Raw genomic sequence first — 26,822 nt, 5'->3', positions numbered from 1 at the left:
CTGGCCCCTTGGGGCCTCTTACCCTCTATGGATCGTGGCCGCGGGGCCAAGTTGACCTGGCCCCTTGGGGCCTCTGGCCTTCTGTGGCTCGCGGCCGCGGGGCCAAGTTGGCCTGGCCCTTTGGGGCCTCTGGCCTTCTGTGGGTCGTGGCCGCGGGGCCAAGTTGGCCTGGCCCCTTGGGGCCTCTGACCGTCTATGGATCGTGGCCGCGGGGCCAAGTTGACCTGGCCCCCTGGGGCCTCTGACCCTCTATGGATCGTGGCCGCGGGGCCAAGTTGGCCTGGCCCCTTGGGGCCTCTGACCGTCTCTGGATCATGGCCGCGGGGCCATGTTGGCCTGGCCCCTTGGGGCCTCTGGCCCTCTGTGGGTCGCGGCCGTGGGGCCAAGTTGACCTGGCCCCTTGGGGCCTCTTACCCTCTATGGATCATGGCCGCGGGGCCAAGTTGGCCTGGCCCCTTGGGGCTTAAGATTATTATTTTTGCAAAAGTAGTTTTGCTTGGGTCGCGGCCGCGGGGCCAAGTTGGCCTGGCCCCTTGGGGCCTCTGGCCCCCTGGGCCTGGGCCCGGTAGGCCCGGTCATTAATCCACCTATGCTAACAGGTGACCCTGCTACATTACAGGGAGTCTTAAATCTGTTTTAATCTGCTACATACACTACATTGCCAAAAGTATTTGGCCACCTGCCTTTACTCACATATGAACTTGAAGTGCCATCCCATGGAATTGTCCAAAATGTTTTGGTATCCTGGAACATTCAAAGACTATAAAAATGGGAGCCATTACCTCCCTGCTTGGCACTCAGCATCAAGGGTTGGAATTGGGGGTTAAATCACCAAAAATGATTCCCGGGCGCGGTCACCGCTGCTGCCCACTGCTCCCTTCACCTCCCAGGGGGTGATCAAGGGTGATGGGTCAATTACAGAGAATAATTTCACCACACCTAGTGTGTGTGTGACTATCATGGGTACTTTAACTTTATTACTTTTCATCTTTCCACTTTCAAGACTGAACAAGCTATTCATTCACAAGCTTAGACTTTTTCATTGCTTTATTTCACTTTAGAAAAACAAGTAAACTGATGCGCATTAAACACAAGAAGTAAACAACTATCAGAAATAGCCGAAAATGGTTAAGGGGTAGGATTAAATAAATTCTGCTTCCGACATGTTGAATTGTTTTGCATGTTCAAAACAAACTATGCTAATATTACAAACTTCTTTCTGTCGCTTCTTTTTGATTTTTTTTTTTAGATAATGAAATACGGAGCCACTTGCTAGTACTTTTTGATATAGGGAAGGGACACACGGCAGCATTGTATGCTTGTTAAGAAGAGCGATACAATCTTTAGTTTCAGTTTTTAACAAAGTCTCCACTAGATTTGTCGCTAGCGGGCAGCCACAAAAAAATGTATGCATGCGAAACACTGATTTGTCCAACGATTAGGAAACTTTGAGGGGATATCCGTATTCTAGCATATCTTCCAAAGCATTTAACTACCAATAAAAAAAAAAACGCCACAAACATACAAAAAAACACAACATTGAATATGGAAATACTAGTTCAACTAAAATACCATAAAAAAATAGATAAAAAGGAAGTCAATCCCTTTAGTTAATTTCAATCAGAAGGTTGATTAATCAGTGTTTTCAATGTGGTAACTAGCTGTGCAAAATACGGCCTGCGGGCCTCATGCGGCCCATTAAGATTTACAATCCGTCCCACCGGACGTTCTACTTAGTTTTCTTTAGACCTCTACCATCAAAACTGTAGCCGCCATTATGATGTGCAGTGCTGTTTTAAATAAATGACCGTAAGTCTTGAACTATAGAAAGTATTTCAATGGTTGAAATCTGCGCTTTTGAGTGTTACAGGAGTTATTACGGTAATCTACGTCACAGCAGCTCAGACCAGGAACAGAGCAGAGTGGGCGGGGTTTGTTTTCAGAGAGGCCAATCCCAAACGCATGTGTCAGGAACAGATGCGGAAGCCAATTTTTACAACAAATTTCTGCATAAAAGTGATAATATAACATACTGTAAGTGTTTATTACCCTTTGCATTCATATTTTGCTGTTTGTTACATTTTTGTTGTGTTTTGCTTGATTGTAAAAGATGTCTATCGAGAAGCTGGTCTGAGAAGTAAAAGGGGAACAATGTTTATATGTGTCTTATTGTTCTTATTTAATATTGTAAATCCCACTTTCTTTATTTTAATGTACATTTTGGGTGTCCCATTCAGTAAGAAACTGTAAAATTCCATTCCGTTTTTTTGAGGTGGTCTGTCATAGCTCGGACCTTGTGACTTTTGGTATTAGTGTTCCTGTAAAAAAGGGACCCAAACACAAATACTGTACAGCAGATTTTTTCACAGCTAAATGTGTACATATCATTTATACACATATACACACTGGCCCCCCAGACAAATTTTTTTCTCTCAATGTGGCCCCCGAGTCAAAATATTTGCCCATCTCTGATAGAACTTCTGGAGTTTGATCAGAATTCAGCACCAACATATAAAATACATTCAATGATATAATAATACATAAATATAATTGACATAGGTGAGTTCTCATTGCAAAATTTAGTTGTTTTCTTTAGACAAAGTGAAGGGCATTGCATCATCCTATCTCATCATATCACAGCTACGGAGGAAGTAAACAGCGAGAACTGACACAGCAAAGACCGGCCTAGTCAGGTCAAGGCGAGTCTATTTTTTTCAACCTTCATGACTGTTGTGGTTCTCAGGACCTCTGGGGTTGTAAAGGAAGAAGCAGCTGGATGCAAACTAACTGTTCCTTAAAGGCCTACTGAAAGCCACTACTAGCGACCACGCAGTCTGATAGTTTATATATCAATGATGAAATCTTAACATTGCAACACATGCCAATACGGCCGGGTTAACTTATAAAGTGCAATTTTAAACTTCCCGCCACACTTCCGGTTGAAAACGTCTATGTATGACGACGTATGCGCGTGACGTCAATGGTTGATACGGAAGTATTCGGACCCATTGAATCCAATACAAAAAAGCTCTGTTTTCATTTTAAAATTCCACAGTATTCTGGACATCTGTGTTGGTGAATCTTTTGCAATTTGTTTAATGAACAATGGAGACTGCATAGAAGAAAGCTGTAGGTGGGATCGGTGTATTAGCGGCGGACTGCAGCAACACAACCAGGAGGACTTTGAGCTGGATAGCAGACGCGCTACCGTGAGTACAGCTTTGGCTTCCAAACATTTGATCGCTTGCCCGTACGTGCGTGTCGCTATGTGCATGTCCCGTACGTAACTTTGGGGAAATATATGTTTCTTGCCGACTCTGATGGCGGCCGGTGTGTCGTCGAAAGCTACAACGCCCGCCGCCACCGCCGTCCCGTAGCTAAGTTAGCTTCAATGGCGTCGTTAGCAACAGCATTGTTAAGCTTCGCCAAGCTGGAAATTATTAACCGTGTATTTACATGTCCATGGTTTAATAGTATTGTTGATCTTCTGTCTATCCTTCCAGTCAGGGGGTTATTTATTTTGTTTCTACACTGTAAAAAAAAAAGAAAGTTGAGAAAACGCAAATTTTCAAGGCAACATGATGCAACAAGATTTTTGCGTTTTCTCAACTTTTGACTACTGCTAAATAGTGAAATACGATTTGCAATTGTTGGACTAATTATAGTTTTCAAGTCAGTCAGACTCAGAAATAAGGTTTCACTATGTTTAACTACCAAAACAGTGTCTGGCCAGCAGTAGTCAAAAGTTGAGAAAACGCAAAAATCTTGTTGCATCATGTTGCCTTGAAAATTTGCGTTTTCTCAACTTTTTTTTTTTACAGTGTATCTGCATTTGAGCCCGATGCTATCACGTTAGCTCCGTAGCTTAAGAGCTTCGCCGATGTATTGTCGTGGAGATAAAAGTCACTGTGAATGTCCGTTTCGCGTTCTCGACACTCATTTTCAAGAGGATATAGTATCCGAGGTGGTTTAAAATACAAATCCGTGATCCACAATAGAAAAAGGAGAAAGTGTGGAATCCAATGAACCCTTGTACCTAAGTTACGGTCAGAGCGAAAAAAGATACGTCCTGCACTGCAGTCTAGTCCTTCATTCTCACTTTCCTCATCCACGAATCTTTCATCCTCGCTCAAACTAATGGGGTAATCGTCGCTTTCTCGGTCCGAATCTCTCTCGCTGCATTGTAAACAATGGGAAAATGTGAGGAGTCCTTCCTCCTGTGACGTCACGCTACTTCCGGTATAGGCAATGCTTTTTTTTAATCAGCGACCAAAAGCTGCAAACTTTATTGTCGTTGTTCTCTACTAAATCCTTTCAGCAAAAATATGGCAATATCGCGAAATGATCAAGTATGACACATAGAATGGATCTGCTATCCCCGTTTATCCATCCATCCATCCATCCATTTTCTACCGCTTATTCCCTTCGGAGTCGCGGGGGGCGCTGGAGCCTATCTCAGCTACAATCGGGCAGGAGGCGGGGTACACCCTGGACAAGTCGCACTCACATTCACACACTAGGGCCAATTTAGTGTTGCCAATCAACCTATCCCCAGGTGCATGTCTTTGGAGGTGGGAGGAAGCTGGAGTACCCGGAGGGAACCCACGCAGTCACGGGGAGAACATGCAAACTCTACACAGAAATATCCCCGTTTAAATAAAAAAATTTAATTTCAGTAGGCCTTTAAACAAGAACACAATTCATCATCTGAAGAGGCCTTCAGACGTCCATCCAGCCAGCTGTGTTCTGGTCAGCTTCATTCACCAAAGTCCAAAAAATTATTATTAGACTAGCCCTATTGTAGTGAATCACACCTGAGCCATCATACATGAATCATATCTTTAATGGACAAGTGAAAGTAAACAATGTGATAAAGAACATTTTACAACAATCATAGCTATCTGTTCAGGACACTGTAACCACTTAATGGCTTCACGATAGTTATGGAGTACAAAACTAGACGTTGAGTAATCGCTCGACATACATGGCGGACAATAACTAGTAATAGTCTGCTTTGCCAGTCCAAATGTATTCGCCGTTTTTCGTAGTCTGTCGTATGACAAACAGACAAAGTTTTACGCTAAGTAGAATCACAGTTGACCTGGACATTCGAAAGTTCTCTTGCCATTCCCTCTGGCACAACACACTCGGTGATAAACATATCCCACCAGGCTGCCGTTCTTCCAGGCCTTATCCAAAACCGTCGCTCAACATTGCTATGTTGCCGTCTGAGATGTGTTGTATCCCAAATAGCTGCAATCGCGCGTTTGCTTCTTTTAAGGTATTCATGTGTGATTTCCACATGGGTGTGTCTGGATGACTCGCCTCCATCTTTCTGACATCACTTCCTGTGTGTGGCGCGGTCTTTCTGGCGTCACTTCCTCTCCAAACTCAGTTTGAAAACGATCAATGAGTCCATACAAAGCTAAGAGCCGGAGATTCACGAAATAAACAGCGCACTTACCCGGGTAAAAAATCGTCTGAGGAGGGGAACCTTAAACGCTGGTTTAGTGTGCCTGAAACAGAGGCTTAGGCTAAATAATTATTTGTTCAAGGGGTTATCTGGCTTAGTGTAGACATAGCCTTAGTCACCTTTTATTTTACACCTGAGAATGAGGACGGGGATAACTACAGACTATGGACTTATTGTACCACGTGACAGCACACAACACTGCCGCCGTTTCAATAATTCCAACATGAACGACACTGCCTTTCCACAGCTCTCCTAAAAGGCAGCCTACACAAACGTAAAATACTGACCATCCACAAGTGAGCGGTCATTGTCCTTGTCTCTGAGAAGTAAACATAGTTCAGGGGTCTGGCAGGTCAATCCATAGCCGGGGAGTTAAGGTGGTCAGCGATGCAGTCAAACAGAAAGAAGCAACCTGCCAGACCACAGACCCAAAGGACCGGTTTAATACATCACTCCACGTCCAGCCTCACCACATTTACAACCCTCCGTTACCTCACTGAGCGTTAGAGAGAAAAATCATACCTCCTCAAATCCAAGCCTGGCCTCACCCTCAGATGAGCCCAAAGTGAAACTGCGGGCAGGTTATGGAACACGTGTAAAACGCATGAGAAAAAACAATGTTACTGCAAGAGGAAGCTACAGTTATGAAGTCACAGTTGAGCAAACTAGCCGCTACCTCATTCCCACGTGCATGGAAATACTGCCACGGTCTGACTGACAATGTGTGCATTAGTGTGCGGTAACAGCAGTACACTTTTACACATCCATTGTGGAGGAAAGTAATGGCACACTTCACTAAAACTACAGGAAGTGATAACATGTTGCATGTCCGTCTGAAGCTACTAGGGATGTAATGGTACATTTGGGTATGGAAAACCGGTTCTTATTCAAAACCGGTTCAGTGTATCGATTGGAATTGCCATTTTGTCGAGCAGTTCTCTTCCGGGTGGGGATGACGTAAGATGGCAAAATGCTGTTGGACAATTGTCACCGAGTAGCGACCAAGTTTGTGGTCAAAAACTTGCATATATTTGCTACAGTGACACTCCTAATTTTCGGTAGGTGAATGTTTACTTGTAGTCAGAGATTTCCCCTCCCCCCATCAGATTTTTCTCCCATTTATTATATTATACAAGTGAAACTCAAAACATTTGAATATTGTGTCCATTATTGTCAGCAATTCATTTCAAATATGAAACTAATATGTGATATTAACTCATATGCAAAGTGAGATATGACACTTTTTGATACCCCACGTTTTCTGAGATTTTCAATTCAAGGCATTCATAAACTGTAAGCCATATTCATCAAAATTATAACAAATAAAGGCTTTGCATGTAATAAGTTAATATCACAAGTTACTAAATGTTACATTCTTGTGTAACTTTCACATGATTTATTTTGTTAAATTGTACAGAATTTTCCCTTTATTTGTCGCCACGGAGACAAGGATTAGTGATTTAGAAGTAGCTAAAACACTGCCGATTGCGGATGAAAATTAGCCCTTAGCTAGCTAGCCATGTCTTAAAGGCCTACTGAAAGCCACTACTACCGACCACGCAGTCTGATAGTTTATATATCAATGATGAAATCTTAACATTGCAACACATGCCAATACGGCCGGGTTAACTTATAAAGTGACATTTAAAATTTCCCGGGAAATATCCGGCTGAAACGTCGCGGTATGATGACGTATGCGCGTGACGTAGTCAGTTAAATGGAAGTTAAGGTACCCCGTAGAATCCTATACAAAAAGCTCTGTTTTCATTTCATAATTCCACAGTATTCTGGACATCTTATGCAATTTGTTTAATGAACAATGAAGGCTGCAAAGAAGACAGTTGTAGGTGGGATCGGTGTATTAGCAGCGGACTACAGCAAAACAACCAGGAGGACTTTGTCGGAGAGCAGACGCGCTAGCCGGCGACCTCACCTTGACTTCCTACGTCTCCGGGCCGCCAAACGCATCGGGTGAAGTCCTTCGTCCTTCCGCCGATCGCGGGAACGCAGGTGAGCACGGGTGTTGATGAGCAGATGAAGGCTGGCTGGCGTAAGTGGAGAGCTAATGTTTTTAGCATAGCTCTGTGCGGTCCGGTTGCTAAGTAGGCTTCAATGGCGTCGTTAGCACAGAATTGTTAACCTTCGCCAGCCTGGAAAGCATTAACCGTGTATTTACATGTCCACGGTTTAATAGTATTGTTGATTTTCTATCTATCCTTCCAGTCAGTTTATTTTTATTGTTTCTATATGCAGTTAAAGCACGATGCTATCACGTTAGCTCGTAGCTAAAGCGTTTCGCCGATGTATTGTCGTGGAGATAAAACGCACTGAATGTCCATTTCGCGTTCTTGACCCTCATTTTCAAGAGGATATAGTATCCGAGGTGGTTTAAAATACAAATCCGTGATCCACAATAGAAAAAGGAGAGAGTGTGGAATCCAATGAGCCAGCTTGTACCTAAGTTACGGTCAGAGCGAAAAAAAATATGTATTTTACTGCATTCTAGTCCGTCACTCTAACGTCCACGAATCTTTCATCCTCGCTCAAATTAATGGGGTAATGGTCCGAATAGCTTTAGCTGCGTTGAAAACAATAGGAAAATATGAGGGAGTGAACAACTGACAACGTCACGCTACTTCCGGTAGGGGCAAGGTTTTTTTTTTATCAGAGACCAAAAGTTGAGAACTTTATCGACGTTGTTCTATACTAAATCCTTTCAGCAAAAATATGGCAATATCGCAAAATGATCAAGTATGACACATAGAATGGATCTGCTATTCCCGTTTAAATAAAAAAAATTCATTTCAGTAGGCCTTTAAAGCACCTCTCTCTGTGGGCGTTTCAGTGTTATAACTTCACCTTTATCTTTACTTTTAACACCAAAATGTGTCCGTTCTCCCTTTTCTGTCTACACACTGTGTCTGCTTGTAAGTACTCCGTGATTGTTCGCTGCCGAACATGCTCCTCTGCTCGAAAAACCAGCAATGTCATGACGTAAGGACGACGCGCCGTCATGCCTGTAAAATAAATAATGGCGAACCGGTACTTTTCAAACAGAGTATAGTACCGTTTTTGATTCATTAGTACCGCGATACTATACTAGTACCGGTATAGTATTTACCGATTGTAAATAATGTAAATAATTCAATGTGATTATCTTGTGTGATGACTGTATTATGATGATAGTATATATCTGATAGTATATATCTGTATCATGAATCAATTTAAGTGGACGCCGACTTAAACAAGTTGAAAAACTTATTCGGGTGTTACCATTTAGTGGTCAATTGTACGGAATATGTAGTTCACTGTACAACCTACTAATAAAAGTCTCAATCAATCAATCAATCAATACCGTACAACCTCATTCCCTACTGTTTACTACTGCGGTAACTTCTAACAGACATTTTTCGCCATGTTTGATAGCTAATATGCTAACAGCTGATCACCGCGATCGAACTCAAATTAATCGTGATTAACGATTACGATCATATAATCATGCAGCCCTAAGAGTAATCCACCTTTTTTTTCTCTTTCTTACCAAATAAAAATCGATAAGAGAATCGTTAAGAAATCAAATTGTTAATCTGAATTGAAAGTGGAATCGGAACCGGAAAAATCTTATCAATTATCAATCAAAGCCCTTTACGACATTTGTGATTAAGGGCTACAGTATATAAGTAAACTTTGATTGATTGATTAGTTCCCATCCCTAGGTACAGCACATGTGTTTGTCAGTACAAAACATTTAGCACAGCACAGAGGCATACCCAACTCCCACAGGGAACACATTAAGTGCGGGACAGGAAGTATCAAGAGAAGCAAAAAGACAAGTGGATAAGACGAAAGCAGTGTGTAGGCAATGTTCAGTAGGGGTTGGGAACGGAGCTACAGTACAAGCTGTACAAACATACCTTTTATGGACCTTGTTTTGTGCACTGGGTCACAGTCTTATAGAGTTTATTCTCAATGCACATAAACATCACGATAGAAACCGCAGAACTACAGCTCACCTGTGCAGTGTTACAACTTTTGAGGGTGTAAAGGAAAGCTGCAAAGCTGTCGTATTGTAAACATGTAGTAAATGAAGATTCATCCAATAAGAAATATCATCTAGGGATAAAGAAAAGACTATAAGTTCTCTCCGCAAGGCAGTCAGTTGGTGAGGTCACCGGCTCACCGCCAGCTATCAGAAATCAAACCTGTCTTTTCAAGGTGTCTGCATGCCTCATATCTGTAGCAGGCTAATCTCGTGACTCTCAGCCTGTTGAACCTGTTCAGTGTTTCCCATAAACTGCCAAGATACCTGTGGCGGTGGGGGCGTGGCTATGGGCGTGGCTATGGGCTTAATTTGCATAATTTACTACAATGATATGATTTCCTCTAAAAAGGCTCAAAAAATGTATACTTACTAATTAATAATAACAGTTTTGTTTTAAACGTCCATTTATCCATCCATCCATCCATTTTACAATATAATTACAACACTTTATGTACATATTTATATACAGATTTGAACAATAAGTTATTCACTGAAATATATTTATTAATTGTGGTTCTTACAAAAAATATATCTTATAAAATATAAACGCTAAAATGTCTCTTAAAGCTCTGCCCCTTTAATTAGTGCATACTAAATAATTTAACTTTAGCCTACTACTACAACCATATTATTTACCAGCAATATAAAGTGAAACAGAGGCAGAGGTGTCCTGCCACAGTCAGTAACAAATAAACAGAAAACAGTAGTGGTCAAATACAAATAAGGCAACAAGAGAAGTATCCTACACTTCTCTTTTGTAAAGTAAATCTGAACAGCCTATATGGGCATCTACATCAACTATATGATTTGCCTGAGAAGCTGGACAGGACAAAAAATAAAAAATAAATCAAAAAAATAATAATTTTTTTTTTTTTCTTTCTTTTTTTTTATTTGTGGCGGACGTAGTTCTTTCGTGGCGGGCCGCCACAAATAAATGAATGTGTGGGAAACACTGCTGTTCTACAAACGGGCAACCACCATGGCGACAACAACAGATGCTTGACGAGGGCCTACGAAGATTAGCTGCGTCTGCCTCAGACCCCCGACGAGTGGATTTTAAGTGGGAGGGGGGAAAAAACCACTTTAATTCCCTAATAAAGATTAAGCCTCGTGCCTGACGCTCGGAAAGATCAGTCTAGAACTTCTTCGTGCTCTGCTGATTTATCTTGGAAACACTCACACATTTGCAAGATTGTGACTGTACAATCCACCACCATGTCACGTTTAGCTGATGAATGAGGCTTCTCTCCGTGTTATGTGAGACATACACTTTGGTGTTTTGGCCACGTCGGTGTTTCACCCAAGAGAACAATGCTGAAAAGCAGGATTGTAAATAATCTCAAGTGGTTTATAAAGAACCATTTTGATGTGTAACTAAACCACGGGTGTCAAATTAATTTTAGCTCGGGGGTCGCATGGAGGAAAATCTATTCCCACGTGGGCCGGACGGGTAAAATCATGGCACGATAACTTAAAAATACAACTACGACCACTTCAGATTGTTTTTTTTGTTTTACTTTGGACTAGGGTTGTACGGTATACCGGTATTAGTATAGTACCGCGATACTAATGAATCATATTCGGTACTATACTGCCTCTGAAAAGTACCCCCTGCTCCCCCGTCGTCATTAAGTCGCGTCATTGCTGGTTTACGAGCAGAGGAGCATGTTCGGCAGCGCACACACACGGAGTACTTACAAGCAGACAGTGTGTAGACAGACAAAGGAGAACGGACGCATTTTTGCCTAAAAACTAACGATAAAGGTGAAGTTATAACACTGAAACGCCCTCAGGAAGAGGTGCTTTAAGACATGGCTAGCTAGCTAGTGGCTAAAGTCCATCCGCAGTCTGCAGTGTTTCAGCTACTTCTATATCACTAATCCTCATCTCCATGGCGACAAATAAAGTAAGTTTCTTACAAGTATCATTATCACTGCAGGACAAGGAATAGCTAAACATGTTTCACTACACACCGTAGCTCACCGCCTTCAAAATGTAAATAAACGCCATTGGTGGATCTACACCTAACATCCACTGTAATGCTACCAAGTACAGTAGCGTATCTAGTCGATACTACTATGATTACGTTGATATTTTTTGGCATCACAACATTTTCCTTCGTTTTTTTTAAATGTATATTATGTTTATAAACTCAGGTTAATACGTCCCTGGACACATGAGGACTTTGAATATGACCAATGTATGATCCTGTACAGACTTGGTATCGGATCGATACCCAAATTTGTGGTATCATCCAAAACTAATGTAAAGTATCAAACAACCGAAGAATAAGTGATTATTACATTTTAACAGAAGTGCAGATAGAACATGTTAAAAGAGAAAGTAAGAAGATATTAACAGTAAATGAACAAGTAGATTAATAATTCATTTTCTACCACTTGTCCTTAATGATTTTGACAAAATAATACAATGGAAAATTACACAATATGTTAATGCATATGTCAGCAGCTAAATTAGGAGCCTTTGTTTGCTTATTTACTACTAAAAGACAAGTTGTCTTGTATGTTCACTATTTTATTTAAGTACAAATTTGCAATAAGAAATAATGCAATTTTTTGTGGTGCCCTTTATTTAGAATAGTATCGACAACATTTTGGTACCGGCTACCAAAATACCGGTATCGCGACAACACTACTTTGGACCAAAATAGAACAAGCACATTCTGAAAAAGAACATATCACAAATAATCGTCTTGACAAAACACTTCAAGTTCATTGAAAATTCTGACTAAAAAACTGGAGCAGTTTCAAAACCACCATGAAGAACACAATGAATTTAGACTTCATCTCAGTGCATCTACAAAGCAAAGAATTGAACATAAAACTAAATAAAGCATAAGTAAAAACTATTCTATGTATAAACTACCTGATTTGTCATTTCCACATATTATTTCTGTGCTAACTCAACAAAGCATACAAACTGAGGTGGGAACTATTCAAGAGGGTTGAGTTACTCCCTGCAGTGACAAAAGTAAAACGTCTCCAAACACGAGTACAGTCTCCAATAACACCAGAAAAACAAGCTAGATTTGTTGCTAGTAGTTTTTTGTAAATAAAAAAAATCACTGAAAGGATTGGAGAAGTCTCTAGAAACTTGAAAAATTCTCAACCAAGTACATTGTACAAGAAGCAGCAACAATTGAAAAATAGTGCTAATTGCTTTGTAAATGCAGGTAAAAAGGTGTCTAATGCTTAAACCAAAAATAAAGAAAAGGTGAGTGCCTTTAAGAAAAGTCATTAAAGCTTAGGGAAGGCTATGCAGAACGAAACTAAAACTGAACTGGCTACAAAGTAAACAAAAACAGAATGCTGGACGACAGCAAAAACTTACTGTGGAGCAAAGACGGCGTCCACAATGTACATCCGAACATGACGTGACAATCAACAATGTCCCCACAAAGAAGGACAAAAACAACTGAAATATTCTTGATTGCTAAAAGAAAGTAGATGTGGGAAATATCGCTCAAAGGAAGACATGAAACTGCTACAGGAAAATACCCCAAAAAAGAGAAAAAGCCACCAAAATAGGAGCGCAAGACAAGAACTAAAACACTACACACAGGAAAACAGCAAAAAAGTCAAAATAAGTCTGGGCGTGACGTGACAGGTGGTGACAGTACACCTACTTTGAGAAAAGAGCTATAATGATGCATGCTTGGTTATGGTTTAAAGTCATATCCAACAATTATGGCAATGACTTTTTACTGAGTTTATGATGTCTGCTGGTGGTGTGCCTCCGGATTTTTTCAACGCAAAAAATGTGCCTTGGCTCGAAAAAGGTTGAAAAACACTGATTTAGACAAAAGAATTCCAAACCAGTTAACTTAGACATTTTAAAACGTTTTTAAATCTGGTTGCAAATCATGCTGATTGTGAAGTTGAACAGATATACTCGGATGTGTACACGGTACATACAGTATTCAGTCAGTGTGAGGTGTACTAAAAGTGGGTTAGCACTACCCAGTTTCATCAAATATTAATGACTTGTCAATTGGGCGTGACATCAGTAGCAACTATTTGGCATGGTCTTGTATGCACTTGCAACTAATCCAGGCTTTACTTCTTTCAGCTTTTATTGTGTATTTTCTACCCCACAGTCCCTTGGGTGTGAAGGATATTTCCGGTGCAGTTGAGGTTATTCATCACCTTCCAAACACAATGTTGGATTTGTCTCAAGGCTGCAGGGCCGCAGCTCGCGTGTGATGAATGTGCATCCTTAAAATAACTGAATCTGCTCAGGATTAGGGGGGGGGAACGTCTCATAAAAAAGGAGACAGAACGTGTGTGTGCTTGTTAATTTTAACATGATGTAAGTCTCTGAGCTGGCCTTTTGTGGACTTCCAGCCCAAATAGGCTGTCACTAACTAATTGGTTTTCATTCTAGTTGTGGTTAGTTTAGTCAAGTGGAAATTATCGGAACAAATTCCCTCTTAAAACGAGGGATGTATACGGGGAATACATCGATTTAAAGGCCTACTGAAAGCCACTACTACCGACCACGCAGTCGGATAGTTTATATATCAATGATGAAATCTTAACATTGCAACACATGCCAATACGGCCGGGTTAGATTAGTAAAGTGCAATTTTAAATTTCCCGCGAAATATCCTGCTGAAAACGTCTCGGTGTGATGACGTTTGCGCGTGACGTCACGGATTGTAGCGGACATTTTGGGACACCATTGTGGCCAGCTATTAAAGGCCTACTGAAAGCCACTACTACCGACCACGCAGTCTGATAGTTTATATATCAATGATGAAATCTTAACATTGCAACACATGCCAATACGGCCGAGTTAACTTATAAAGTGACATTTAAAATTTCCCGGGAAAGATCCGGCTGAAACGTCGCGGTATGATGACGTATGCGCGTGACGAAGTCAGTTTAACGGAAGTTATGGTACCCCGTAGAATCCTATACAAAAAGCTCTGTTTTCATTTCATAATTCCACAGTATTCTGGACATCTTTTGCAATTTGTTAAATGAACAATGAAGGCTGCAAAGAAGACAGTTGTAGGTGGGATCGGTGTATTAGCAGCGGACTACAGCAACACAACCAGGAGGACTTTGTTGGTGAGCAGACGCGCTAGCCGCCGACCTCACCTTGACTTCCTACGTCTCCGGGCCGCCAAACGCATCGGGTGAAGTCCTTCGTCCTTCCGCCGATCGCTGGAACGCAGGTGAGCACGGGTGTTGATGAGCAGATGAGGGCTGGCTGGCGTAGGTGGAGAGCTAATGTTTTTAGCATAGCTCTGTGCGTCCCGGTTGCTAAGTTGCTAAGTTAGCTTCAATGGCGTCGCTAGCACAGCATTGTTAACCTTCGCCAGCCTGGAAAGCATTAACCGTGTATTTACATGTCCACGGTTTAATAGTATTGTTGATTTTCTATCTATCCTTCCAGTCAGGGGTTTATTTTTTTTGTTTCTATATGCAGTTAAAGCACGATGCTATCACGTTAGCTCGTAGCTAAAGCATTTCGCCGATGTATTGTCGTGGAGATAAAAGGCACTGAATGTCCATTTCGCGTTCTCGACTCTCATTTTCAAGAGGGTATAGTATCCGAGGTGGTTTAAAATACAAATCCGTGATCCACAATAGAAAAAGGAGAGAGTGTGGAATCCAATGAGTCAGCTTGTACCTAAGTTACGGTCAGAGCGAAAAAAAATATGTATTTCACTGCATTCTAGTCCGTCACTCTAACGTTCCTCGTCCACGAATCTTTCATCCTCGCTCAAATTAATGGGGTAATGGTCCGAATAGCTCTAGCTGCGTTGAAAACAATAGGAAAATATGAGGGAGTGAACAACTGACAACGTCACGCTACTTCCGGTCGGGGCAAGTTTTTTTTTTATCAGAGACCAAAAGTTGCGAACTTTATCGACGTTGTTCTATACTAAATCATTTCAGCAAAAATATGGCAATATCGCAAAATAATCAAATATGACACATAGAATGGATCTGCTATTCCCGTTTAAATAAAAAAATTTCATTTCAGTAGGCCTTTAAGTAGTCTGTTTTCATCGCAAAATTCCACAGTATTCCGGAAATCTGTGTTGGTGAATCTTTTGCAATTTGTTTAATGAACAATGGAGATAGCAAAGAAGAAAGCTGTAGGTGGGAAGCGGTGTTTTAGCGGCCGGCTGCAGCAACACAAAAACGTAGCGGCTACAACGTTTACATTCCCGAACGATGACAGTCAAGCTTTACCATTGGCCTGTGGAGAACTGGGACAACATAGACTCTTACCAGGAGGACTTTGAGTTGGATATGCATGCTTGTGGAGATGGGACAACAGAGACTCTTACCAGGAGGACTTTGAGTTGGATACGCGCTACCGTGAGTACGCAGCTGCGGCTTCCAAACATTTGATCGCTTGCCCGTACGTGCGTGCCGCTATGTGCATGTCACGTACGTAACTTTGGGGAAATATATGTGCTGTATGAACTTTGCGGAGGTGAACGGTACTTTGGGCTGTGGGATTGAGTGTGTTGTGCGGGTGTTTGAGTTGTATTGGCGGGTTATATGGACGGGAGGGGTGAGGTGTTTGTTATGTGGGATTAATTTGTGGCATATTAAATATAAGCCTGGTTGTGTTGTGGCTAATAGAGTATATATATGTCTTGTGTTTATTTACTGTTTTAGTCATTCCCAGGTCCCACCCGCCTCTCACAGCATCTTCCCTATCTGAATCGCTTCCACTGCCCTCTAGTCCTTCACTCTCACTTTCCTCATCCACGAATCTTTCATCCTCGCTCAAATTAATGGGGAAATCGTCGCTTTCTCGGTCCGAATCGCTCTCGCTGCTTGTTGCCATGATTGTAAACAATGTGCAGATGTGAGGAGCTTCACAACCTGTGACGTCACGCTACTTCCAGTACAGGCAAGGCTTTTTTTATCAGCGACCAAAAGTTGCGAACTTTATCGTCGATGTTCTCTACTAAATCCTTTCAGCAAAAATATGGCAATATCGCGAAATGATCAAGTATGACACATACAATGGACCTGCTATCCCCGTTTAAATAAGAAAATCTCATTTCAGTAGGCCTTTAATCAATATATTCCAATTTTTTGTTGCAGACGATTCCGGCATACTTTTTCCGTCATCCCTCTTACTTCTTTAGCAGCACACCAAGCAAAACATGGCTAAAGCTAATGCTAACAAGATGCTTGTTCCAAAGAAAAGAAAAGTGTTGTCAGTACTTTGGATTTGCGGCAACGGGCGTGGAACAAGTGACTGCACACGGCAAAGTGTTTAAAAAAGGCATCAACACAACAAACGTATTGCTGCAAGTGAAACCGAAGCCTCCAGCCAAGAGCGAGGCCAACAAGACTGCAGCTACAAACAAACTCCCGCTAAAAAGCATCTCCAAATGGTGGAAACATTTACACCGGGTATGTATGAGGATGATCAGTGTTCTGACGTAACCTGGCACGCTACTTTTGATGTGCTTTTAACATGACAGCATCAGAAGCGCGGCAAGATCAATGCAGGATGTACGCTTTGATCAATTAAAGCAACAACCAGCACTAAACACCAAAATAAACTTGATGTCAAATAGGAGGCAACCTCACACAAAGCCGACAACAAAAACACGCACACTTACGCACCGCGACTATCTACGAGTGAACATATCAATTATTGTAGTGACAAGCTTCAGCTTGCAATCCGAACAATACCCCCTTTATGGCCCAGAAGACATGACAGCCATGGAAGCAAATTCAATCTCAGAATAACACCATCCAGTGAAAACATTGACCACAGCTGCTGTAACTGCAGACAAACTGCCACTGCTAAGCTAACACACACACCTGAGCTAATGCTGCTCTGTCTGTGCGCTGATGTCACACGTCACTTGGTAAACTCGGCCCTAATATGAAACGTCTCAACTGCATAAGCCAGATATTTGAAGTTTTTTGTTTTTTTTAAGTAACACATTAAATTACTTTCCCACGTAATACCGTAATTTCCCGACTATAAGCCGCACCTGACTATAAGCCGCACCAGCTAAATTTAGGGGAAAATACAGATTGCTCCATATATAAGCCGCACCCGACTGTAAGCCGCAGGGTTTTGATGTGTAATTAGCGTAGTATATAGGGGTTCCTGCTACCACGGAGGGGATTGTCGGGACAGAGATGACTGTTTGGGAACGCAAAGCGTCCCATTTATTAACAATAAATCTTTCAATCATTCAATCAAACTTTCCCATCTTTGACATGGCGAACAGCATTCGTGCAGAGTACAAATAATACAACGGTGCAAAGTAATACAAAGTGCTCGCCTGTACGTTATCAAAATAACCAGCCTATCGGTATATGAAAAGTCAGTCTTTAATCATTGTGTCATCGTCTTCCTCCTGCGTACTAAAACCACCGAAATCCTCTTCGTCGGTGTCGGAGAAGAACAGGCCGTAAATAAGCCGCACCCTTGTATAAGCCGCAGGGACCAGAACGAGGGGAAAAAGTAGCGGCTTATAGTCCGGAAATTACGGTAATTACATTTATGGAAGAGTAATTCCTCTTGTAAGTCTTTGGTTAAGTAACGAGGAACTAAAATGTATTACTTTTTGAAAGTAATTTTCCAAACACTGATGATGAGATGATGAGAAAGAAGACGACTAAAGCAGTCGCTCTGCACACCACCAAGATGTGGGAATGAAAAAGGCTGCGTTTAATTGATCTACTCACTGAAAGAAACTATAGTCCTCGCAATATTTTACTTCATTATTTATTTGGATACAATGTATGATACTACATTTTTATTCACATGAGTATGTTATTCAAGACAGAAGTTTGCACTTTATTGATCTCAATGTTGGAGATTGTTTATTTGCATTAGGGCTGGGCGATATGGCTTTTTATTAATATCTGGATATTTTTAGGCCATGTCACGATACACCATATATATATCTGGATATTTTGCCTTAGCCTTGAATGAACACTTGATGCATATAATCACAGCAGTATGATGATTCTATGTGTCTACATTAAAACATTCTGCATTAATATATGCTCATTTTAAACTTTCATGCAGAGAGGGAAATCACAACTAAGTCAATTTAGCAAAAGTGTACTTATTAAACAGTTATTAAGCAGTGGCACAAACATTCATGTCATTTCCAAAACAGAACGTGCAAGATAAAACAAGCTATGAGTGCACTTTTTTGCATGATGTCACTAAGATGACATATCAAAACAACACTAAATTAAAGTGCACTTTTGGTACAGAACGCCACTACAATAGTTTAAAACAAATAAAGTGCACTTTTGTGCATGATGTCACACAAGATATTTCAATAAGTGTCAAATAAAAATGAGCTGCATAATAGGAAATCAAATAGTGTATGTCCTTCGCTATGTGGTAGGTTCCTGCGGACGTTATCTCCTTCTGTTGTTGACTATTTGTTTCATACGGTGTTGATCTGTGGGTGTGGCACCGAACGGAGATGTTGACATGCAGAGTTTCAAGCACTCCTTATTCTCTAGCGCAGTGTTTTTCAACCTTTTTGGAGCCGAGGCACATTTTTTGCTGTGAAAAAATCCAAAGGCACACCACCAGCAGAAATCATTCAAATATGAAACTTGATATTGACAATAAAAAGTCGTCGGATATGACTTTAAACCATAACTAAGCAATATAGCTCTTGTCTCAAAGTAGGTGTACTGTCACCACCTGTCACATCACACCGTGACTTATTTGGACTTTTTTGCTGTTTTCCTGTGTGTAGTGTTTTACTTCTTGTCTTGCGCTCCTATTTTGGTGGCTTTTCCTGTTTTGTTGGTATTTTCCTGTAGCAGTTTCATGTCTTCCTTTGAGCGATATTTCCCTCATCTACTTGGTTTTAGCAATCAAGTATATTTCAGTTGTTTTTATCCTTCTTTGTGGGGACATTGTTGATTGTCAGGTCATGTTCGGATGTACTTCGTGGTTGCCGTCTTTGCTCCACAGTAAGTCTTTGCTGTCGTCCAGCATTCTGTTTTTGTTTACTTTGTAGCCAGTTCAGTTTTAGTTTTGTTCTGCATAGCCTTCCCTAAGCTTCAATGCCTGTTCTTAGGGGCACTCACCTTTTGTTTATTTTTCAGTTTAAGCATTAGACACCTTTTTACCTGCACACTGCCTCCCGCTGTCGTCTGCATATTGTGATCACGACAAAGCAATTAGCTACCGGCTGCCACCTACTGATATGGAAGAGTATTACAGGGTTACTCTGCCGAGCTCTAGACAGCACCGACACTCAACAACAACACATCATTTTCAGACTTTACTTACTGGTTTGCTAAAAATATTTTTTTACCCCAAATAGGTGAAATCAGATAATTTCCCACGGCACACCAGATTGTATCTCACGGCACACTAGTGTGCCGCGGCACAGTGGTTGAAAAACACTGCTCTAGCGGGTGACTTTTCAAATGATGCTACAAATTAGCAGTAATGCTACTTTGTAGCAACGCTTTTGCCGCATACTTGACATATTACGGTTGTCTGTTCAACATCTTTCCGCTTGAAGCCAAACCACCGCCAGACGATGGACCCCCTGCTGTTTTTCTTGGGAATTAATTCTTTTTCCTTCATTACTCAGTGGCCTAGTGGTTAGAGTGTCCGCCCTGAGATCGGTAGGTTGTGAGTTCAAACCCCGGCCGAGTCATACCAAAGACTATAAAAATGGGAGCCATTATCTCCCTGCTTGGCACTCAGCATCAAGAGTTGGAATTGGGGGGTTAAATCATTCAATGATTCCCGGGCGCGGCCACCGCTGCTGCCCACTGCTCCCCTCACCTCCCAGGGGGTGATCAAGGGTGATGGGTCAAATGCAGAGAATAATTTCGCCACACCTAGTGTGTGTGTGACAATCAGTGGTACTTTAACTTAACTTAATTTGTTACCAGATTGGCACATTCTTTCTCTCGTATTACCACTCGCACCGCACCGCTTGCACCACAGCTAATGTTACCCATGCCGCTACCTCTCTGCTCCGCGAGGGCGTATGACGTTGCACGCGCGACAGTATGTGACGTACGTAACAAGGTGCGCTTGTTTTATGTCTCTGTGAGAAGGACAGACAAGAGTGGTGCCCGCAGCTAAAAGCAACTGCGTGAGAATGTATACTCCAATATCACGATATAGTCATTTTCTATATCGCACAGAGACAAACCCGCGATATATTGAGTATATTCCATATATCGCCAAGCCCTAATTTGCATCATAATGCCAGCTACACTTTACATCTTAAATATCTAAAAAAATGATTTGGGAATGTTCGGCGGGCCTGATTGGAAAGTTTAACAGGCCGCATGTGGCCCCCAGGCCTTAATTTGCCCAGGTCTGTTCTAGATTATAGTTCATGCATCGCTCACCTGCTAGAAAACAAATGTGACCATGGACCGACAGGCTGGTCCACTTTCACATCCCCCGAGATGGTGAACAAGACGTAGTAAGCCTTTGTAAGGACTGCTATTGATTTTTCATCAATGCGGGATTATTATTTATTATGGGGGACGGCGTGGCGCGGTTGGCTGTGCCAGCAACCTGAGGGTTCCTGGTTCAATCCCCCACCTTCTACCATCCTAGTCATGTCCGTTGTGTCCTTGAGCAAGACACTTCACCCTTGCTCCTGATGGGTCCTGGTTAGTCATGGCCGTCACCATGATGGCAGCTCCCGCCATCAGTGTGTGAATGTGTGTGTGAATGGGTGAATGTGGAAATAGTGTCAAAGCGCTTTGAGTTCCTTCAAAAAAAAAGGTAGGAAAGCGCTATACAAGTATAATCCATTTACCATATTATGGTTAGTTTGTATGTTTAGCACCTAGCAATGCTGCTGATGCTATAGTGTTTCAATAAAGCTACATCCAGCTTCTAAAACGTATTACTCATTCTCTTTGTGTTTGGGTTTAAAAATATAAAAATGTCCAACTGATTCGGACCAGAAATGTGAAAATACCACTTGACAAACGTGACATAAAAGGGGTCATATTATGATATTTGTTTTACATTTAAAACACTTCCTTGTGGTCTACATAGCATGTGATGGCCGATTTGTGGGCGGGTCTTATTTACGTGCCGCCACTTTGACCTCGTCATCACCACACCAACTTTGTTGTAGTTTTTAGCGCTACTTTGTATAAGAAATGACAACAGCGGAGGATGCATGCACAACAAGAGGATAGCGAAAAAGAACAAGCTAACTGACTAAAGCGCAGACTACAATCGAAGGCATGCTGGGTACATTTATACTATATATGGATAGGAAGGAAGGCAAGATTATTTTATAAATATCTCCGCAATGTCTCCATGGCTTGATTTCAAATTTTCGGGACTTATGCAGATCCCAAATACACAGCAGCAGGTACCAATAGGTAAAAAAAAGAGTTGTGTTTGCCTAATAGGGCCCCTTCAAAGTCAAATGCACCGTATTTTCCAGAATGTAAGCCGCAACTTTTTTCCAACGCTTTAAACCCTGCAGCTTGTAAAACTGTGAGGCTAGTTTATGAATTCATCTTCGCTAAAGGCCATAATGTTTTATATTCAACCAATAGTTTTAGACAGAGACACAGAAAAGGTGTGTTATTGTTTGTGCCATAGCGCCATCTTTTGGAAGAGTTCGCTCACTGCAGTTGCTGTTGGTTGAAAATGTACTCCCCGTTTCTTGCCTTGAACTAGAAGTCCAGTTTTGTCTACTATTCATCCATAGCGGTTGTGCTCAAAATGATTCCTCATTCATCACTCCAAGCAATGTTTTTAAGTTTTACAATACAACTAAAACAATGTATTTTGTGCATATTTGTACGGGCTATCGTAACGTAATAAAGCTAGCGCCGTTAGCAATAGCAAATATGCTCATTTCAAAGTGTGTGTGTTAGTATTATTAAATTACAAGGGCATTCTTTTCGTATTGTTTGAGTAGACGTCACTGTGGGGGTATTGAGTGTGTTAAGCTGATTGGAAAGCTAGCTTCCACAGCTAGTGGGTCCATGACCATGACTTCTGTTTTGTTTTATCAGCCGTTTCACTGCTAGGTGACAGGCACCATTGGAAAACAATTAAGCTATGTAAATAAAATCTTTTGTACCGGGTTGTATCGGCGGTTTAAGGTCCGGTGCAGTTAATATATGTAAAAATGTTTATTTCTTCAAAAATGTGTTGTGTGCGGCTTTAAAGCCCGGAAAGTGCGGTATATGTACAGCTCCACGAATGGACATTGGAGTGTTACTTTCAAAGCCAAAATAAAGTATTGCTAGAAACATAATTTTATATGGGACTTTATTGAAAAGGCCTCCCGGTGGCTGTGGATCCGTAGGGGGGATCCGTGGTGCGCTACTTGGACACAGGCCGGGGTCTGATCACCCCCGGCTGGGTCGCCCGGGCAAGGGTGTCTGATGATTAAAGACCCGAAACACCCTATGACCCCGGGTTTATCACTGATGACGTGTCCAAGCATCACCGTGAGGTGTATTCAAGTTCTAAGTTCTATTATATGTATAGTACATGTTCCAAAAAGAAAAAAGCATAAAACCCCACCAGAATTAGAGATATTACAAGTCAAAGTGATTAAGCTTAGTGTTACGCTCATGACTTGGTGTAACTAAACATTACCCTATAAGATGAAAGCAATTGCATTTTATTGATATTTGAAATGTATTCAATGTTTATAAATGAATATTTAAATATACTAAATGTAAAAAAGGGAATAAATATTCAAAATAAGATCATTAAATAAAATCTAGTTTGGTTACGCCATCCTGAGCGCAACACAAGGTTGTAAAAGTTTCAACTACAATTCTAAATAAGATGTCAAAAGCAAACTGAAATCAAATACACACAGCTTAAAGATTGATCAATACCTATTTAAATTTAGTAATACATAAATATGATGATTTGTAACGCTATGAATCACGTTTTTCCAAGTTTTTGGGGCATTTTTATGCTATTTCCAAGCATCTCCTTTTTATTATCGTTGATTTTAAATGGTCAAACTAATGCATATTATATATGCATGCCCTAGTAAACAAAAAAAAAAGTCATATTTATTTTGATTGTTACATTTCGAAGTACATTCGTGCAGGTGGGTGCGAATGTACCCATTACCAGAGCTGTACACGTATCTAAAAACCAGAGGATTGGGAAACAAGAGAAATGACACAAAAGGATTAGTAGCCGTCATCTGGTCTTACCTTGCCGGTCTTGTGGTCGAACCAAACCAAGGCATGGTTCCTGGACAGCACCTTGCAGTCGAAGGTGGCGTTGTTCTGGGCCGGCCGACACCGAGCCACCGACCTGCCGATCTTGACGGGCTCATCCAGGTACACATGCCTCTCCTGGAACGGGTGAGAGTTGGGTCGGCAGGCGAACACGGCCAGCGCCGAAGGCATTGATTTGGGCTTGAGGGTGTTACTCCAACCGGACACGAGGGGCGGGTTTTCTTGATCCAGAGTGGCAGGCGTCGACGTTCGATTCCCCGACGACTAATAAACAGTGGCCTGCCTGTGTGTGCGTGTGTGTAGGCAGCGTGGTTAAGGGTTAATCTCCAACGTAGTCTCTGGCTAGGCACTAACTAATACGCATTGTCTTGCGTTTGTGAAGGAGACGTCCACCGACATAACCACACCGGGTTCCGACAGCAGGCACTAGGTGTATGTGTCAAGACGTACATGACTGACTATAGAAGGGACAGTCTGGCAAACAGCCCCCCGCGTCCATCAAACTATTCCAGTACTGCAGGGGAGGTGTGAAGGGTGCGGGGGATGCAACTACTAATGTGATCTTTTAGCCCTCAGTATTTGACCTCTGTTCAAACTGGCCACTTGTCCACCAAAGTCAATAAAATACTGCATCCATTCTTGCAGTTTTGCAGCAAAGCCAACATTAGACACCACCCCCGGTGAACGCTGCAGTTTTGTATTTCCTACACAATCCAACAGTTTGCAATTGTTATTCCAAAAAAAAAAAGAACCACCAGCAAGGGGATAAATCTACTATGTGCAATCTACTAATATAAATTTCAATCAATAAAAAAAAAGGGGATCAACACACCACCCCCAGTGAACGCTGCAGTTTTGTATTTCCTACACAATCTTGACAGTTTGCAATTGTTATTCCAAAAAAAAGAACCACCAGCAAGGGGATCAACAGAAGAGTTGCAGGGTGTGCTAAGTAGAGGGGTTAAATCCCCCACCCTTGGTTCCTTTAAGTAACCCCCGGTAATGCCGATGATGGTGCGTGGATTAGCAGCGCGTCTTGTGTAACTACAATGCTAATTGGCTAGCTCGCTCAAGCTAGGCTAGGCTAGGCTAGGCTAGGCTAGGCTAGGCTAGGCTAATGAGTGCTCACAAACTTATCCGCGCGGGGCCTTCGGACGTTCTCTCCGCACCCGCCTCGAACAGGTCACGTTCCGAGTGAAAAACCAAAAAAGCGTAGCCCCCCCCCCCCGTCTTTTTTTTTTTTCCGCGACTGCGGCGCGTTCGCCGGAGGACGGCGGCTGTGTGCGGTAGCTAGCCGGCTAAAGTGACAGGCACGGACGCGGAAAAAAAAATAAAGCAGGGGAGTTTCTTTATGGCTCCTCGTGCCGCGTTAACGTCCAGGGGTGGGGGTGGGAAACCTCAGCACACGCCACCGACCGACTGCGCTGTCATCGCCTCGCTGTGCTCCAGGGGACGGCGGCTGTTGCGACTTATTGCCTCGGCACGGTTTCCTGGTCGGGATGTAGAAGTTGTCCTCCTCGGCGAGTCGTGGCGGCCATGGTGAAGGCAGAGAGCCGACTGGCGGTGCGTTCAGGGACCCGATTACATCAACTGAGCTCGCACCACATTCACAAATTTGATATGTCATTTTAACCCTTGTGTGGTGTTCGGGTCTGTGGGACCCGTTTTCATTGTTTATTAAAAGAAAAATTATACAATTAATTAATTTTTCAAAGTGAGACTCACTGACTTTGGCTCATTTTCTGTGAAGAACATATATCAGAATACATATTTAATGACCACACAACATACACCCCCCTACACATTTATATTACATATAAGATGTCCGGGTCCACTGGACCCGGGGCTAATAGAAGTGAGGAAATTGATGTTCTGTGTACCACACACACACATACACACACACATACTGGTTATCATTTGGAATGATCAAATACTGATCACCAACATTCCCAATTTCATAATGTTTATTGTAATTCATGCAATATAGTAATCGCATACTTGCAGTGCATTTGGAAAGTATTCAAAGCGCTTCACTTTTTCCACAGCCTAATTCCAAAATGGACTAATTTCGTTTTTTTCCTCAAAATTCTACACACTATACCCGATAATGACAATGTGAAAACGTTTTTTTTTTTTTAGAACAAAGTATTGAGCAAAGGCTGTGAATACCTATGTACGTGTTTTTATTTTTTATTTTTTTATTTGTAATAAATTAGGAAAAAAAAAAGTAAAACAATTTTTTCACATTTTCATTATGGGGTATTGTGTGTAGAAGTTTGAGGACACATATGAATATATTCTATTTTGGAATAAGGCTATAACATAACAAAATGTGGAAAAAGTGAAGCGCTGTGAATACTTTCCGGATGCATGTAGTTTCCTTTTTCAACAGTAACAATGTCTTTTTTTAGTCAAATCTTTTTATTATAATTGTTTTAATGTTTATTCTAATTAATGCAATATAGTAATCCCATACTTGCAGTGCATCCGGAAAGTATTCAAAGCGCTTCACTTTTTCCACAGCCTAATTCCAAAATGGACTAAAATTCATTTTGGCCCTCAAAATTCTGCATGTGAAAAAGTTTGTTTTTTTAAAAACAAAGTATTGAGCAAATGCTGTGAATACCTATGCACGTGTGTTTATTTTATTATTATTATTTTTTAAATAAATTAGCAAAAAAATGTAAAAAACGTTTTCACATTTTCATTATGGGGTATTGTGTGTAGAATTTTGAGGACACGTGAATGTATTCCATTGTGGAATAAGGCTGTAACATAACAAAATGTGGAAAAAGTGAAGCGCTGTGAATACTTTCCGGATGCACTGTAGTTTCCTTTTTCATCAATAACAATGTATTTAAAAAAATAATATTTTTTATTATATATTTTTTACAAGTCCAAGTGGCTACACAAACTTTGTTTACAAACTTTGAACATACATAAAGAAAAAGAAAAAGAAACAATAATTTTAAAAAAAACACATATATGGGAATAGAACATAATACCAATGATAACTGTGATAGAGGTGTTAAAAATAATATCAATATATTAAAAAGTAATGAGAAAAATAAAAAATAATGAACATTTTTAA

At 41.3% G+C, this 26,822-nt stretch overlaps 1 protein-coding gene across 7 annotated transcripts in view; it reads right to left on the bottom strand.

Annotated features, from left to right (window-relative positions):
• The window catches only part of slmapa (sarcolemma associated protein a), a 117,651-nt gene extending 92,377 nt beyond the window's left edge, over positions 1–25,274 (bottom strand). For 6 of the 7 annotated variants that reach the window (XM_062038191.1, XM_062038192.1, XM_062038193.1 and 3 more), the window contains exon 1: positions 23,705–25,273. In XM_062038191.1, the coding sequence (XP_061894175.1) occupies positions 23,705–23,902 (198 nt within the window). In that variant the 5' untranslated portion in view covers positions 23,903–25,273. Of the gene's footprint in view, positions 1–23,704 lie in introns of all 7 variants that reach the window. The other variant, XM_062038190.1, reaches the window with a different exon arrangement.
• Between the last annotated feature and the right edge of the window lie 1,548 nt (positions 25,275–26,822).

The sequence above is a fragment of the Entelurus aequoreus genome, linkage group LG26 (genome assembly GCF_033978785.1).
Source record: "Entelurus aequoreus isolate RoL-2023_Sb linkage group LG26, RoL_Eaeq_v1.1, whole genome shotgun sequence".
In the NCBI taxonomy this organism is placed as follows: Eukaryota; Metazoa; Chordata; class Actinopteri; order Syngnathiformes; family Syngnathidae; genus Entelurus; species Entelurus aequoreus.
This window is presented reverse-complemented; position numbering and strand designations above follow the sequence as displayed.